We start from the raw sequence: 14,852 nt of genomic DNA on the forward strand, positions 1-14,852 counted from the left end.
GCTCACTGTATGATTATTAGCTGTGGATTCCATTATTTATTTATTTTTTTCCATGAAAGAAGGCCAAGAAATACATAAGAAATCTTATTTGGAACTATAGGGGGAAAAAAGGTGCTCTGGTAAGATGAGAACAGGCCAGGCCTTTTTGGCCTATATGTAACATTATGTGTGGTCAAATTATTTTTCTTGTGGATTTTCTTTTTTCTGCTCTACTGTCCAGTAGACATGCAATATTTTAATACAACAAAGTAGACAATACATTTTAGGTCTGTATAAGGATCTCAGATCTGGCAACTTGTATTTATTATGTTGTATTTATTCAGGTTTAGTAAATGAATGTGCCCAAGTCTTTGGATGTTTTGGCCTATTTATGTTCAAATGAAAGCAAATACTGCAGCTGATAAAATACTGTTGTACCTGGCATTGTCCATTTAAAAAGGTATAGATTTTTAAAAATTTCATCCTAAATTAATAAATTTCTTTCTGTATCAATTCAATTTGCTAAAGCGTCAAATTTTGTACCAAACAGTAACTGCAGCAAAAGATGGTTGTGCAAGTTTAGGATGGGGACTGAATTAAAAAACACACCACACTTTTTCCAAGTCATTTCTACTAAAAATACACGAATAATTTTCCTTCTACCTCACAACTACTTTATGGTTACAGCTATTCAAAATGTGAAGGGGTATCCAAAATGTCAGACATTTTTAACTTTTTCATTTACCTCCCAGTAAAGAAAACAACTTTCATTGAAGTTTGTCAAATTAAAATCTTTATTTTTAACCACTTCCAGTGTGTGCAAGACATGTTCAGGGTGACCCACAAGCACATACAGAACTCTCTTTTCCATGACAAGCAATGTCAACAAAACAAGCATCCAGTTTCTTCAAGTTCAGCTGAAAGACCAGTTAAAAAATGTATCCAACACAATGTTTATAGGTAAAACAAAGGATGAAATCACTTTTCTGTCTGTATTTTTTTCATTTTAAACTTTAGAAAGCAGCCACTTATGATAATCATCTGTTGCCTGTAGTGGATTTATCCCCAGTAAAACTGATTAACTTGTTTTAACTTGGACAAAAGCTAAAGTCACCTGACTGAGCCTTTTCTAAAAATCACTTAAATCTTGCAATAATAATAAAAGATGCAGAATCTTTCTCATAAATGTGACATTCATTTTAGCGGCAGTCTGCATTAGGGTTTTTTTTGTTTTAGGCTCACACCATTAAGAAAACGGTCATGCTCTACGTTAAAACAAAAGCTGATGTTGCATACATTTTAAAATATAAGCTTGATATTTCTGAAACATTTGTTTGCAGCAGAGCAGAAGGAAACTTATAATCCAGCGGTCCACACACCTGTAGGAGGAAAAACATGTAGAGGAGAAAACAGTATAAACTGATTTAAATGAGAATTTGAAACCAATATGAACCTATTGGTGTATTTTCCACAGTTAGGCAATAAGGAAAAAAGAAATACTTGAGAAATTAAATGAAGTGTTTTGAAGACTAGTTTCAGTCAAAAAAAAAAAAAAAGAATCTTATATAATTTATGAAACTGTCACAGTTAAACCAGATTATAATACTCTGCTAGGTTTTCTTACTTGAAAATTTTGTCAGGAAATCTCAAACCAAAAAAACAAACACAAGTGTACAAAATAAAAATGGTGAATCAACAACAAAGACTTATTTGAACAGCTGGTAACAATTTGGTGATGACGTTTCAAGTTTTACCTATGAAAAAAACTATGTTCTGTACATATTTTAAGCTCTTGCGTTCCCTCTGTAGCTTGTTGAACTTCAGGCTCGTGCAGAGAAACGGGAGACGTGAGTGAAGCTGCTCCGCCGCGTTCAGTATCCCCTGGAGTGGCTCCGCCCCCTGCTATCGCTGTGCCTTCGGTATCGCCGGCTGTGGTGACTGTGACTCCTGTAGTCCTTACTCCTTCGTCTGCTGTACCTGGTGTGATTACGCCCTTGGCTCCGACCCCTGTCATGGCTCCTCCCACTGCTGCTTAGGCTCCTCCCCCTGCTGGACCTCCTGCTGCTACTGCGCCTCCTTTCCCGGTGATGGCCGTCGCTTGTCCTGTGACTCCTCCTTCGCCGGCTCGAGCTCCGCCTCTTCCTACTGGAACTTTGGGAACGCCTCCTTCCCCCTCGACTGTGCGAGCTCCTTTCACAGCCTTGTTCCCCGCTGTGCGCGCATCGAACAAACTCTTCCTTCTTTTCATCCCTTCCTCGTCTCTCCTTTGATTGGTTTTTCTCCAGAAGTTCAGATTGCACGGATCTAGACACTTGTTTTTCTTTGCCTTCATCTGTCTTCACCCCATTGACCCGACCCAGGACCCCGAGCATCACATCGCTAAAATCGGGAGCCGCTTCTTTTGTCGGGGGGGCGGCCAGGTCGTGCGGATCTGCAGCCACTGTGCTTTTCTTGATAAGGTTGCAAAGCAGCCTCTCCCTCAGCTCATTCTCCTTCCGCTGGAGCTCCAGCGCCCGCTGCTTCTCCACCTCCACCCGCCGCAGCTCCTGCTCCTGCCTTAGCCGACAGGTCTCCAGCTGCTGGAGACGGGCCAGCTCCTCCTTCTGACGCGCTTGCTCCAGCTTCTCCTGCTCTTTGCGTTCAGCCATCTCCTTCTCCTGCTGCTGCTGCTTTAGGATCTGGGAAAAATCCATCACAAACACAATGAAATCAGAAACAGGAATCTGACAGTTAATCATGTGCGAATATTTATGCAAGACGTAAAGCATGACCCAGCTGATGGCCAAAGTAAAGCTCTGCAGCTCTAATTGTACTGTGGAACTGCATCTTTAAAGATGAACCCATACAATACAGTAGGTCTGAATTGATTAATTGTAATTAATTATTAAAATAATCGTCGACTAATTTAGTAACCGATTAATCGTAAACGGCAGTTCCAAAAAGAAGACAATTTGATGAAAGAAAAAAACAGAGCAGTAATTAAGCCAAAACCTTACAAAAAATATATACATCTTGCTTTTAAGATGAAGAAAATATAACTCTATAAATATGCTGTACCCAGAACATCTCAAGTGACAGACTCAGCCTCTCCTGATTAACATTCTGTACAAAAAAAACTATTAAGCACCTTTTTCTATTCATAAATTAATTAGTTCATCGAAAAAATTATGAACAGATCAGCCATACACTGTACTGATGCTAAGTCAAGCAGTAAGGGCTGAGCATTTCACATGTTGATTTTAGAACAATTTTTTAGCTGCAGGCACATCCTTTGCTAAAAGTGATCAAGCGTTCACCACATGAATGCTATGTTATTATATCTCAGGCAATAAAATTTTTATTTTTTTGTATAAAAAAGGAATTTAATCATTTGTTTATTTGCATTTTTTTATGTATTTCTAATATTAAAAAAACTTAAGCGGATAAATAAAAAATCTGCAGAAGGTGCCAATGTCTTTATCCAATTAATTTTTTTTAAAAATCATCAAAATTGTATTAGGTTTCTAGAATAATCGTTACTGCAGCCGTACAATACAGTACTTATAATGTGCCCATTTATTACTCTAGTAGCTCTGAGCATTAAAACATGAACTCTTTGTCCTTTCTAGGGTTAATTACAATGTTCCACACTTCAGCAGCTGCAGTGTAACCAGGTGGACAGTAATTGAGAGCTGTGCTGCGTTCATTTAGTACCTTGGCTCGGGCGAGCAGCTCAGCAATGAGACGTATTGATTCCAGGTTTCGCTGAGCCAGCAGCAGCCTTCTCTCCTCCATGGCGATCTTCACCTGCAGCTTTTTCTGCTCCTGCTCCTGCTGCCTCTTCACCTTCTTCAGATTCCTCCGCTCCTCCTTCTCCCGCAGCTTCTGCTCTCGCTTTCGGATCCTCTCCTCCTTCTTCCTCTCCTTCTCCTCCTCTTCCATTTCCCTCTGTTTCCTGGACAGATTATCAAATGTCCATGTTTTCCACGGAAAATAATCACAGCTGGAAGTATTTTTTAGCTGTGACTCAAAGGAAAATAGATACAATCATAGACAATAAGACTGCTCTTCATAATAAACAATTAAAAAAAAAATGTTGAGGAGGCGCAGGGGTTAAGCACAACCCACATATGGAGGCCTTAGTCCTCTAGTCCTCGAAGCAGCTGTCGCAGGTTCAATTCCCGGCCTGGCGACCTTTGCCGCATGTCTTCCCCCTTCTCTCATTACCCTCTTTCCTGTCAATTCACTGTCAAATAAAGGCCACTAGAGCCACTAAAACATTAATAAAAAAAAAAAGAAAAAAAATGTTTACTGAAAATTTTCTTGTACACTAAAAAAGTGAAAAATTAAAAAAAATGCTCTTTTATATGTACAATTTTCAACTTTTTTTAGGGTTTTTGTAGCCCTGTCAATGTCGATATTGTAATACATTTTTCCCAACATCTCTGAAGTAGAAAAAATAATTTTGTGTTTTTTTTTTTTTTTGGAGTTCTTATTCTTGATGAACTTCCTCCTTTATTTCCATCATACCTCTCTTCCTCCTTCCGCCGTTCCTCCTCTTCTTTCTCCCTTCTTTTCTGCTCCTCCCTCTGTCTCTCCAGCTCCTGCAGCTTCAGCCTCTCCTGGTTTCTTCTCTTGATGGATGCGTCGCTCAGGTGTTTGCTGGTGTCAAATATAACCTAATTTAAAAAAGAAAGAACAGAAAACAAGAAAGCTTCATCAACTGAATTTATTTCCCCAGCTGAAATGCGGCATGATATCTAAATGCATCTTGCCCAGCTAGTTTATGCTGCTTTTAAAAACTTTTACTCAATTTCCGCTATAATCAATGAGGAGCTACTGTTGGACACAAAAGACTAATAAAATCATTAGAAGGGCTCTTCTGTTTTGTTCTCATCCTTCTTTAGATTATACAGCTTTAGGTTATGGATTAGAAGACTTGCCTAATCTGATGTTCATTAACTTGGAAATACTGATGATGCAGCTTCACGTCTCATTGCCTTAAAAGGTCTCAAAGCTACATTGTGCCTGACTAACACAATCCCATTACTAAACCCCTATTTGGCTGCAATGTTGTTACAGCAATTCAGAAACAGTTTAGTGAATGAATAAAGACAAGAAAGTCACATTTATGACCTTGAAGGAGATTGCTGTTGATGGAAGAAACATTCACAATGCTCTCACTTCATTAAGGATGACTGAGATGAGGAAAAAAGAGCAAACTAATTGTCAGGGTTTGAAATAAGCCATGCAGACAAAAGAGCTTACAGAGATTTTTATGATTAAATAACCACCAGATGTAGATGTGCCTAATGATGAAATTCTTTAATATAGAAAGGTGCAAAACTGATTTTAAAATGTTAACGCCACAATTATCTTTATTTGGTTTAAAAAAAAGTGTTATCCTTGCTTTACTGGTATCTCACACAGTGTAACTTTCCTTGACATAAATGGCTGCTAACCGTAAGAAGGGTAAAAAATAAAATAAAATACACTCACTGTTATTCTTATGTTTCAGCTTTTAAAGAAAGATTGTAATCAGCAGTTCAACTGACTACCAAATTATCGTTGGATCTCTTCCAGTACCTTAATGTTGCAGGCCACAGCTTTTTCGTCGTCTCCTTTCAGCATCAGTTTCATGCCTCGCAGAGAGTCCATAGCCTTGGTGAAACCGCAGTATTCCTGATACTGAACATAAGCCTCAAAGTTCAGGTGACCCCCGAAGCTAAAAGTACTGAAGTTCTTGTCCAGCATCTCCTCCCTGTACGGATCCAGCATGGGGATGTCGACATGCCGAACCTAAAAACAACATCGACATATATATTGTTTTAATAGCACTTGAGAAAATGTTTCATTTGAAAATACTTTTAGTTCAGTACTGAAACAATCTCCACCTTGCCAAACGCCTGGAATACAGCAGTGAGGACCGCTTCAGACGGCCGGTCCGGGAACTGGCTGTTTCTCTGGCTGAACCAGCGACATGGGAGCCCTTCCAAGTGGATGGTATCCGGCCTTTCTCCCGGCAGAGTCTCATTCATATCCTTGGCGTCACGAAAAAAGGAGTCCCAGTCATGACGTGTGGGGAAATCCACCTTATTTTCTACTGCACGAACCTGAGCAGAGAGAAGCAGATACAGACGTCGAGAAATTCTGGTGTAAAAGCAGCATCATAGCTTCACATAAATTCCAAAAGTGTTAGGAAATATATATAAAAATAGGCACACAGGTCAATGGATTAAAAAATGAATAGATAAACAGATGAAAGTAAGTTTTGAAAAGCTTGTCGTGATTTATGGCAGTAAGAGATAAAACTTTATTTATGTAGCACTATGAAAGACATAGATCACAAAGTGCTGCAAAAAAGTAAAATTAAAAACATTAAACCTTAGTAGCCGTTACTGTGGGTTTACCAAAATATCAGGTTTTCCATATTTCACTATTGCAAACAGAACATCAAAGCGCAGCTTTATGAGCAAATGTAGAGAATACTGAGCAAAAGTAACATAAAAGGCCTTTATTGAGGCCAAAAGTGTCAGCCTTACCTTGAGGACATCAGTAAACCCGCTGAGTTTTATGGTTTTTCCATCCAGACGGGTCAACAGGCTCTTTACCACGGTTTTGTTTTCCACCTCCCCCTCAAAGCGGATGTAGTCCAGGGTGCTCTTGGAGATCCGCAGGGCTGAAAACTGCTCCGGAGCCACCATGGCCTTCACTCTCTCCATCACCTCCCAGTTGGAGATGCTCTTGCCCGGCAGCTTGAGCTGCGGCAGAGCCACGCTGATGGTCATTTTGGCGATGGGCTTCAGGTACAGGTTGTGCTCGGCAGACAGGCACACCGCCTCCGTGGTGTCATGCACGATGGTGGTGGTCATTGCTGCGGATAGCTGCAAATGTTGAGTTTCAGGTTAAGTGCAAAAGGCTCCAAACTACTAAAAAATATATGCAATTTAACGAGTAAACATGGGTCAAACCCAGAGCAGGAAAATCAAGCGAGCTTCCACGTTCATATCAAATAATTCTATAACCTAACTTACCGAACAATATTAGCTCAAATGTAGCTTTAGCTAATCCAGACAAACTCGAGGGTTGAAAATTTAAACAACTACGGCTCTTATACGAAACGTTCATAAAACATTTAAATATTTAAAGATGTTTTGAGTTAGTTGCGAAGACGGTTTTAACAAAAGGAGTTGGTACTTGCTGACACCGGAGCTAGTTAGCTTCTTGTTTTATAACTGGCTTTAGAATCCTCCGTTTATTTTTATATTACGGTGTATAAAGCTAGCTGTAACTATTTAGAAGTACAACCTACCAAACATCAGCTACACTCCTGCTAAAACAGTGGCGATACTACTGTAATGCAGCACAGCGAGCCAAACACCGCAGAACAGAAATCACCCATAGAGACTTAAACACAGCACCAAAATGAATGCAGTGCACTTTAACCTTCCGCCGAAACAACGTCTAACAGCGCTGTCACGGCGACTGTTTTTACAAACAGCGACACCACCTGGTATGGTGCAACAGAAATAGTTAAAACATTTCCTAGACCGCACATTCTGTCCTTTCTCTCAGTCACTGACATTTGTGTCATGAAGGGGGACAAAAACTACCATAAAGAAAGAGAAGTAAATGATTCTGTGACAAATCACAAATTAAAAGAATGTGACATAAAATATAACACATGCAGATTTATGTACGAATTATAGCACCTTTTTAAAAAAAAAACAAAAAAATTGAGGTATTGCATTTTCTTAGATAATTCCCTCTGGATTTGGATGCTTTGCAGGTGAAAGGATTCTTGCTTTTAATTATTTGCTTTCAAACAGTTTTTGAAGGCACTGGTTGTTTCTCTATGTGTAACCATGGAAACAATCAGGATTTTTTTATAGCAGTGACCACCTGATAAGAATCTTAAAAGCTCTAATAATACTTGAACAATGACTCCAAGTCCCAGAGGAGTTGAAACGGGGGCTTCATGGATGCAGAGCAGGTCCAAAAAGCAGAGAGAGAAAAAAGATGAAGTTATAAAAACCATCTCCTCCATTGATCATAATGTCTTTCTAACAGCACTCCTTAAGTCTCAGAGAGACTTAAGAAGTGGCAAAAGCAAATGAGGTGCCAACAACTGATGGTTGTTGGCAATGTCATTATTGTTATTGTAAAAAACCGTCTGCTATTTGTCATACAGCAACAATGCCTCCAGTCAGCAGTTTCTTCAGATTTGTTGCAAGACAGGCTGCTACTGGAGAACCTTCCTGCCAATGCCTCACCAATCACAACAACATTTTGAAGGCAAATGAATGATATGAGTTTCAATAATATTTAATTTGCCTTTGGGATAAAAAGAATTATGTTTTAATTTAAATTCATTTAAATATATATTCAGACAACTGACTCAATACTTTATTCTGCATCCTAAGACAGAGTGTTTTCCCCATTCTTTATTGTAAAAAAGCTTAAGCTCAGCCAGATGGGACAGTGAACATCAGTGAACAAATCTTCAAATATTGCTTCTCTTTGTAGGTTTGCAGTTGTGCCATACTTTTTCTAATTTTGCACAATGGTTTGAACAGTTCTCCAGGAGATGTTCAAAGGACTGTAAGTGTAGTGCGCAGAGTGGATTTTTATGTTTGAAAAACCTTCCTTGGCTCTAACTTTGGCTTTCTGGGTAATGTGTTATATTATGTTGCTCTGTCACATAAAATCTGAGAAAAACAATGACAAAATGTAAAACATTTAAGGTGCATGAAGATATTTGAATATCAAATATATGTTCCTGTGTGTCTGATATTTTTGGGGTTGATAATTAATCTGAATAATGTTTTAAATTGTTTTCATAAATCCCTAATTATCTTTTTTACAGTACTGTAGGTCATGTGACAAACAAAAGCCTAAGTGAGTGTTTGTCTCACTAACGACCATTCACATACTAAGCTTTGTATAATGTCATGATCACTGTGGTGACTTGTTCCGCCAAAAACCAGAGAGGAGTGGATGTGCTGGACATGGATTAGTCCTAAAAACCTCTAGGCAAAAAAGTTGGCACAGTTTCCCTGAAAAGATAGCAGAGGAATTTACATAACAGTCATTACTCCCCTTCAGTGTGTGTATATAGGTCAGTAGCTGCAGTCAGACAGCCTCTCTGTTCTGTCCCAATCAGCAGTCATCATTGAATAGATAGGCTGCCCAGAGTTACACTGGATTCCACAGGCTCTTTTCATGATCTCTGGAAATCTTTTCTGGATTTGGCATACAAAAACAAAATAACATTCCCTCAATCTCATACTGTTTAAAACAGCATACAACGTTATTTGTAAAAACAGAACAACAGATAGATGTAAACACTCTAAAAAGGCAGAGTGAAAGATTGCTGTGAAAATGTCTGCTTCTGTGCAGCTCACAGACAGGAAGCTGTGGATTTACTGTATGTGCAGCTCCAAAAAAGACCCAGAGGGTCATCAGATCATCAATTCTTCAGCACCACAACACAAACACAATCAGTGGCAGCCAGCAGTCAAAGCAGATAAATTGGGTCATTCTTTTGGAAATGTAGGGCTTTTCCATGCCACATCTCTGACCACTTCCAGACCAGTTCTCTCTCTCTCTCAGTCTCCTTGTCTGATCTGTACATGGCAAATATTTTATTTAACAGTGTTAGATGTAGTAACAACAACAGGATATATTTCATAAATGACTCCAAACTTATGTATTAATGTAAACAAATATTGCTTTATTTCACATTTACCAGTCAAACACAACAAGAATGACAGAGTGGCTCTTTAACAATGACCACACGTCACTGAAGAACTTCACAGTATATCACAACACTGACAACTATTCACAATTGAAAAAGGAGTGAGCAGTACTTAAACTTCATGCAGCCGAGAACCAATTTATGCTCTTCTAAATGAAAAAAAAACAACACAGAGTCCTATGATTTTAGTACAAATGCTACAAAACACAAAGAAAACATTCAAGAGATCTGGGTTGCGTCACTGAGCAATTAGGGTTCACATACTTGGGAAACCAATCAGGAGGTCTTCTCAATGCTACTCATCAATATACTGCAAATAAACACATAATAATCAATTGTGTAAATGCAAGGTTGCATTGATAACAAATAGAAGACAACGAGAGCCCCGTTTCAGTACAAAGCCTCTTCCACGAATCACTTATCTGCTTGAGATCCAGAATCATCTAAATAGTCATTCTGCAAAATTGATTGAACATGAAGCTGCAAATATGTGACATAACAAAATTGTAAACTTAGAACATATGAAGAATTGAAGGTCCAAAAAAAGTCTCTCTTAATGGTGACCATTTGTTGTACCCAAAAACTTAAATAGCTACTAAGACAGAACTAAAAAGTCACTAAAAAAAAGGGAACCAAAATCAGTGAATGCGAGGTACATAATTGTCAGAAAAAAACACACAAATTATGTGCTCTGTGCATTTCCACACTGAAACCATACAGCAATAGCCAAAAAGAAAAGGAATGTCAATCTCTGTTTGCTTTTTTATTTGGCATAAACTATTATTACTATAATTAATTTAAAGTGAACATAAATGGAAAAAGTTATATAATCAGGTGTACTTTTATGCCTACGGTGGGGTGGAGTCTGATCTTTTTAATTTAAAGATAAGACTTAAAACCTGAAACACATTTCAGATATTTCAGCTTGTACTAAAAAACCCCAATAACTTCAAAGTGACAAGTGCAAACAAGGAGACTGTAAAATGTTGAATATTAAAATCTGCTACGTTAAAAACATTATAGAACTGTACAAGAAAACTTGAGCACCATCCAGTTACATGGAGTTTGAATGTAGAAACTCCACCCTAAAAATATATTACTTTGAAAACAGAGTTATAGTTTTAGAGAATATGGTGGAGTCAATCCAAACAACTGTTATTTCTCTACATTTTGAGCCGTTTTGAGATAGATCTGCTGGAAAGTAATTTCAGTGTAAAATGTTGGCTTGTGTGATGCTTCTTAGCTGGTCCTAAACAACCCTTTTAAAAAAGGAGAAAAACAAAAACAGTTTTTAATTAAAGTGTTGCCAAGTGCAATAAAACGCTACATGTACTGTGCTCTGCTACAATAGTGCTCAACAGAAACCACTGCATTATGAACTAAATTAAGTAATTCAAGACAACGTATTATTACTATTTCTGTTAATTTCTGCAATATAAACAAAAAATGTTCTGTCTTATTATTTTGAGATCTGACCCGTCAGATTTTAAATGTAAGTATAAATCTTGAATGTATGAAGCTCGGTCTGTATTGCTGGTAGAACTTTATCCAAACAGGTTGGACAGTGGTCTGGCTCTCAGAGGACTCCTGGGCAGCTCTTCTCCTCTTCCTACCTCCCCAGTGTCCCTGAAGGAGGCACTGTGGATGATCTGGGCTCGGTGGCGCCCACGATGCAGCCGGGCATTCAGCCGGCTCAGGGACGACTTCCTCTGCAAACCCCCCTTGGTCTTCTCTGACTCCTCCGGCGTCTCTGGCGGTGAGGTCAGCAGTCGTAGTGATTTCAGGTTGCCCTGGAGGACTTTGGGCAACCTCCAGCCTCTCGTTCTGCTGCTGCCACCATTCGCGTTTTCGGTATCTGACTCTGGTCCAGGTGAGGTTACCAACCCCTCCCTTTCCAGGTCAGCAGCCAGCAGCGGGGAGAGGTACTGGATGGCTCGTCTCCCGCTGTAATCCCGAGCTTCAGGGTCGGCTTCCCAGTCAGAAAGGAGCACACGAACCACCTGACAATAAAATATCTTCATTAGTCCTTGCAAAAAGTGTTCCAACCACTTACAATGTTTACAAAAATGTTCACATCACAATCCCAAAATTTCAGTGCATATTAATGGGATAGACCAACACATATAACTGAACTGGGGAAAATAGATACAAGCTGGTAACTCCAGAATTCACCCATCTTAGTAAATCAAGTCCACTTCTTTGTAACTAACGCTAGAGAGAATTGATCTCATGAAGACCAAAGAACACATTAGACAGGTCAGCCAGAGTTGAGTTCAAAGCAAAGTCAAGGTAAAAACAACATTAAACAACATTTGGACACTCTTCAAATCCATTATCCAAAATTGTAAAGAGTACAGCCCCAAATGCAACTTTTCCAAGATATGATTGTCCACCTAGGCCAGGCAAGAAGAAGATTAATCAGAAAATGGCCAAGAGTCATAGGGTAACTCTACAGGAAAGATTCATAGCATCTTAGTGGTGGCAAGAAGAAATCCATTGCTGAAAGAAAACCGTTGCAAGTGCTGTTTGCTCTTACAAGCCAATGCACTAATTCTAACTGAGCAGATAGACTGTTGGTAATTGTGCAGCTACAGTAAGCTACACTAAGGAAGTGCAACACATGATACCCCACTCCCTGCTACCCACCTGTGTGTGTCCATGTATGGCAGCCAGGTGTAGCGGTGTGTAGCCAGCACTTGATCTTGCGTTCACATTTACAGGTATAGTGTTCTCCTTGGCAAAGTCCAGCAGCTGGGAAAGCAGCTCAGCCTTGCCGTGCTTCGCGGCCCAGTGGAGGCAGGTGAAGCCGGTCACAAAATCTCTTTTGGCAACCAGACTCGGTTCGACAGCCAACAGGGGTTGCAGGCTCTCCCACAGGCCATCTGAGGCGCAGAGCATCCATTCGTGCTCAAGGGGGTCCAGGGTGACAGAAGAGCTGTCCTCGTCTGTGGCCGAGGAGAGGACAGACAATGAGTCGCCGTCGCTCCGCACAGAGTCTCGGATGCGTGAGCCACGGTTGATCAGAGACCTCCGAACCTGCCACGTACAGGAAGTTCTCTTTAGACGCTTTCATTTAAAACATACAAATACAGTGAATGCAACACCAGTAAAACGTTAACATTATTTATGCATGTCTCACATGAGGTGAGCTACTCATCATCAGCTCTATGAAGTTCCTGCGGCTTCCTTTCGGTGTTTGTATTTCCCCCACAGACTCCAGCCCCTCCAGTGCGCTGTCTTCAGACAGGCAGCTGATCAGCATGGCTCGCTGGGATCCTTTAGACACCCGACGTGTCCCTCTTACCAAATGGTTGTGGGAGCCAGCAGCATGGGCCTGGTCTAGGTCGTGTGTCCCAATAGCTGGAGCAGACTCTCGCCTCCTCCTGTCCCTCAGCCTCACCTCTCCTCCTCCAGCAGTGGTAGGAGTACCTGATTCGGTGCTACCCTGTGCTGCAGGTTGCTCATTGCCATTTGACTGATGGTCATTATCCAGACTGGTTGAGGTTGATGCTTCTGTAAGACAATCACAATGTGTTATTAAACTGAGAAAAAACAATGGCTTGCACACACAGTGCCCTTTTTTGTGTTTTGTCACATTACAACCACAACCTCATGCATTTTATTGTGAGCTTGTTATTGGAAGTTTTCATCTGTACCATATTCTTTCTGTTTTGGATGATGGACTGCTGGAAAAGGGAATGCTTTAATAAAAATGAAACATACATTTGACAGCCATCCTCTTTATGATACAGCAAAACAACGACAGGGTCTGCAGTCAGAATCATTGTAGCAGAGACTACTACAAGAGATTCTTTAATGCACAAAGTCATCAACAATACTTAATCTCCCTCAGATTAATAATGTATTTTAAATATAACAGAAGAAATCCAAAGTATTTATACTTATCTTAGCTGGATTAAGTGTACACCAAATGGATTTGTTTGTACTAATGTTTTTAGGGACATCAAGGAAAATTCACACACTTTCAAGATTTTTATTTGCGAAACCATAACCTTCCAATTTATATTGTTTTCCCCAAATTGCAATGCTCCATCACATTAGATCCCAATGAGAGACGTTTTAGTTTATGGTCATAAATGTAAAAAGGTACAGTAGTGATACTGCTTTTGCAGCTCGCTGAGAATAAATTAAATGAGATTCTTATTCTTTGGATTATTCCTTTAATTTCTTTGCAATGTTTTTATTGATCGAGAAAATATTGATTCATTTTAAATATTCAACAAATGCTTTACATTTTCCTGAGCTTAAAATAATAATAACTCCAAGTTAAATAAGCAATCGCCCAGACATTTAGAGGTCATATACAACAAGAATAAATAAATAATAGGTGCCTTTAAATCATACCGCTCCCCCCTCACCTGCTGATTCTCCGTCCTCATCAGGGTTGTCGTTCACTTGTTTGTTGTCCAGCGTCTCTTGTATGTTCCCGTTGCACTCCGCATCAACGTGGCCGTCTGCGTCCTTACGCATCACCGACTCCTCGCAACCCTCGCCATTTAAGCACACAAATTTCACCCCGTTTTCCACTTCCACGAAACCCACGTTGTCAACAATGCCCCTCAGCAGCTCCCATCCCGCCCCTTCTTTCTGCTGGTCATTACAGCCACAAGGAGCTGTGAAATGATCGATCAGCTCCATCTGTCGGACCCTCCCTCCTTTCTCCAACAGGAACTCGTGCACGGCTTGCATCGTGCACTGCTGGGACGCCATCGTCCTCATGAACGTCTCCGAGTGACCGCAGTTACAAATGGCTTAGCGGCATAACAGATTTTCCAAATACACCCATGGTCTTTCTAATTTTGTCGGTTCAGCCACAGCGGATGACAGCATCTCCCCCTCCCTCTCATTTCAATTGCTAGGACCTGTATGCCAAACCCTGGTCAATAGAGGGCGCACGTGGACATACATGGAGAATGAATGCTGCGTTTGGGTGCTCCTTGCAGATCAGGCTTAAAACAAATAGGAAAGTTCTGTCTGCTGTTGCATTTTTAACAAATGCAAAGAAAGCTTCCTTACCGAATAGAAAGAACACCGAACTACGTTAAACTAATTTTGATTAATAATTTTTGCATACTTTTATCTTATGTGCATTTCAGTAGGCGTAATTGTCCTAATT

The 14,852-nt window shown here is 40.0% G+C and overlaps 2 protein-coding genes across 3 annotated transcripts; both read right to left on the bottom strand.

Annotated features, from left to right (window-relative positions):
• Window positions 1-749: 749 nt before the first annotated feature.
• akap17a (A kinase (PRKA) anchor protein 17A) lies at window positions 750-7,403 on the bottom strand. 2 transcript variants are annotated; one of them, XM_028024157.1, is made up of 7 exons: window positions 7,271-7,403; window positions 6,501-6,832; window positions 5,853-6,071; window positions 5,545-5,757; window positions 4,489-4,637; window positions 3,673-3,913; window positions 750-2,657 (listed from the first exon to the last, which is right to left on the bottom strand). In XM_028024157.1, the coding sequence occupies exons 1-7, from the start codon at window positions 7,275-7,277 to the stop codon at window positions 1,851-1,853; spliced, it is 1,968 nt and encodes a 655-aa protein (XP_027879958.1). In that variant the 5' UTR covers window positions 7,278-7,403; the 3' UTR covers window positions 750-1,850. The 2 variants fall into 2 exon arrangements, with proteins under 2 accessions (XP_027879958.1, XP_027879959.1); XM_028024158.1 differs by having other exon boundaries at window positions 6,501-6,842; window positions 7,271-7,399.
• A 2,265-nt stretch (window positions 7,404-9,668) lies between these two features.
• Window positions 9,669-14,634, bottom strand: sowahca (sosondowah ankyrin repeat domain family Ca). Its single transcript, XM_028024499.1, has 4 exons — window positions 14,095-14,634; window positions 12,855-13,228; window positions 12,362-12,751; window positions 9,669-11,715 (listed from the first exon to the last, which is right to left on the bottom strand). Exons 1-4 carry the CDS (start codon window positions 14,453-14,455, stop codon window positions 11,260-11,262), a joined length of 1,581 nt encoding a protein of 526 aa, XP_027880300.1. The 5' UTR covers window positions 14,456-14,634; the 3' UTR covers window positions 9,669-11,259.
• Between the last annotated feature and the right edge of the window lie 218 nt (window positions 14,635-14,852).

This window comes from Xiphophorus couchianus, chromosome 7, assembly GCF_001444195.1.
Source record: "Xiphophorus couchianus chromosome 7, X_couchianus-1.0, whole genome shotgun sequence".
Lineage (NCBI taxonomy): Eukaryota > Metazoa > Chordata > Actinopteri > Cyprinodontiformes > Poeciliidae > Xiphophorus > Xiphophorus couchianus.

Excerpts from the sequence above, each read along its gene's own strand:
- sowahca (XM_028024499.1), bottom strand. The coding sequence starts at position 14,455 with ATGAGGACGATGGCGTCCCAGCAGTGCACGATGCAAGCCGTGCACGAG. Across the intron at positions 13,229-14,094 it reads TGAGGACGGAGAATCAGCAG|AAGCATCAACCTCAACCAGT; the intron begins GTGAGGGGGGAG and ends ATTGTCTTACAG. Across the intron at positions 11,716-12,361 it reads CCATACATGGACACACACAG|GTGGTTCGTGTGCTCCTTTC; the intron begins GTGGGTAGCAGG and ends TTTTATTGTCAG.
- akap17a (XM_028024157.1), bottom strand. Across the intron at positions 3,914-4,488 it reads CGGCGGAAGGAGGAAGAGAG|GAAACAGAGGGAAATGGAAG; the intron begins GTATGATGGAAA and ends TAATCTGTCCAG. Across the intron at positions 2,658-3,672 it reads AGCTGCTCGCCCGAGCCAAG|ATCCTAAAGCAGCAGCAGCA; the intron begins GTACTAAATGAA and ends GATTTTTCCCAG.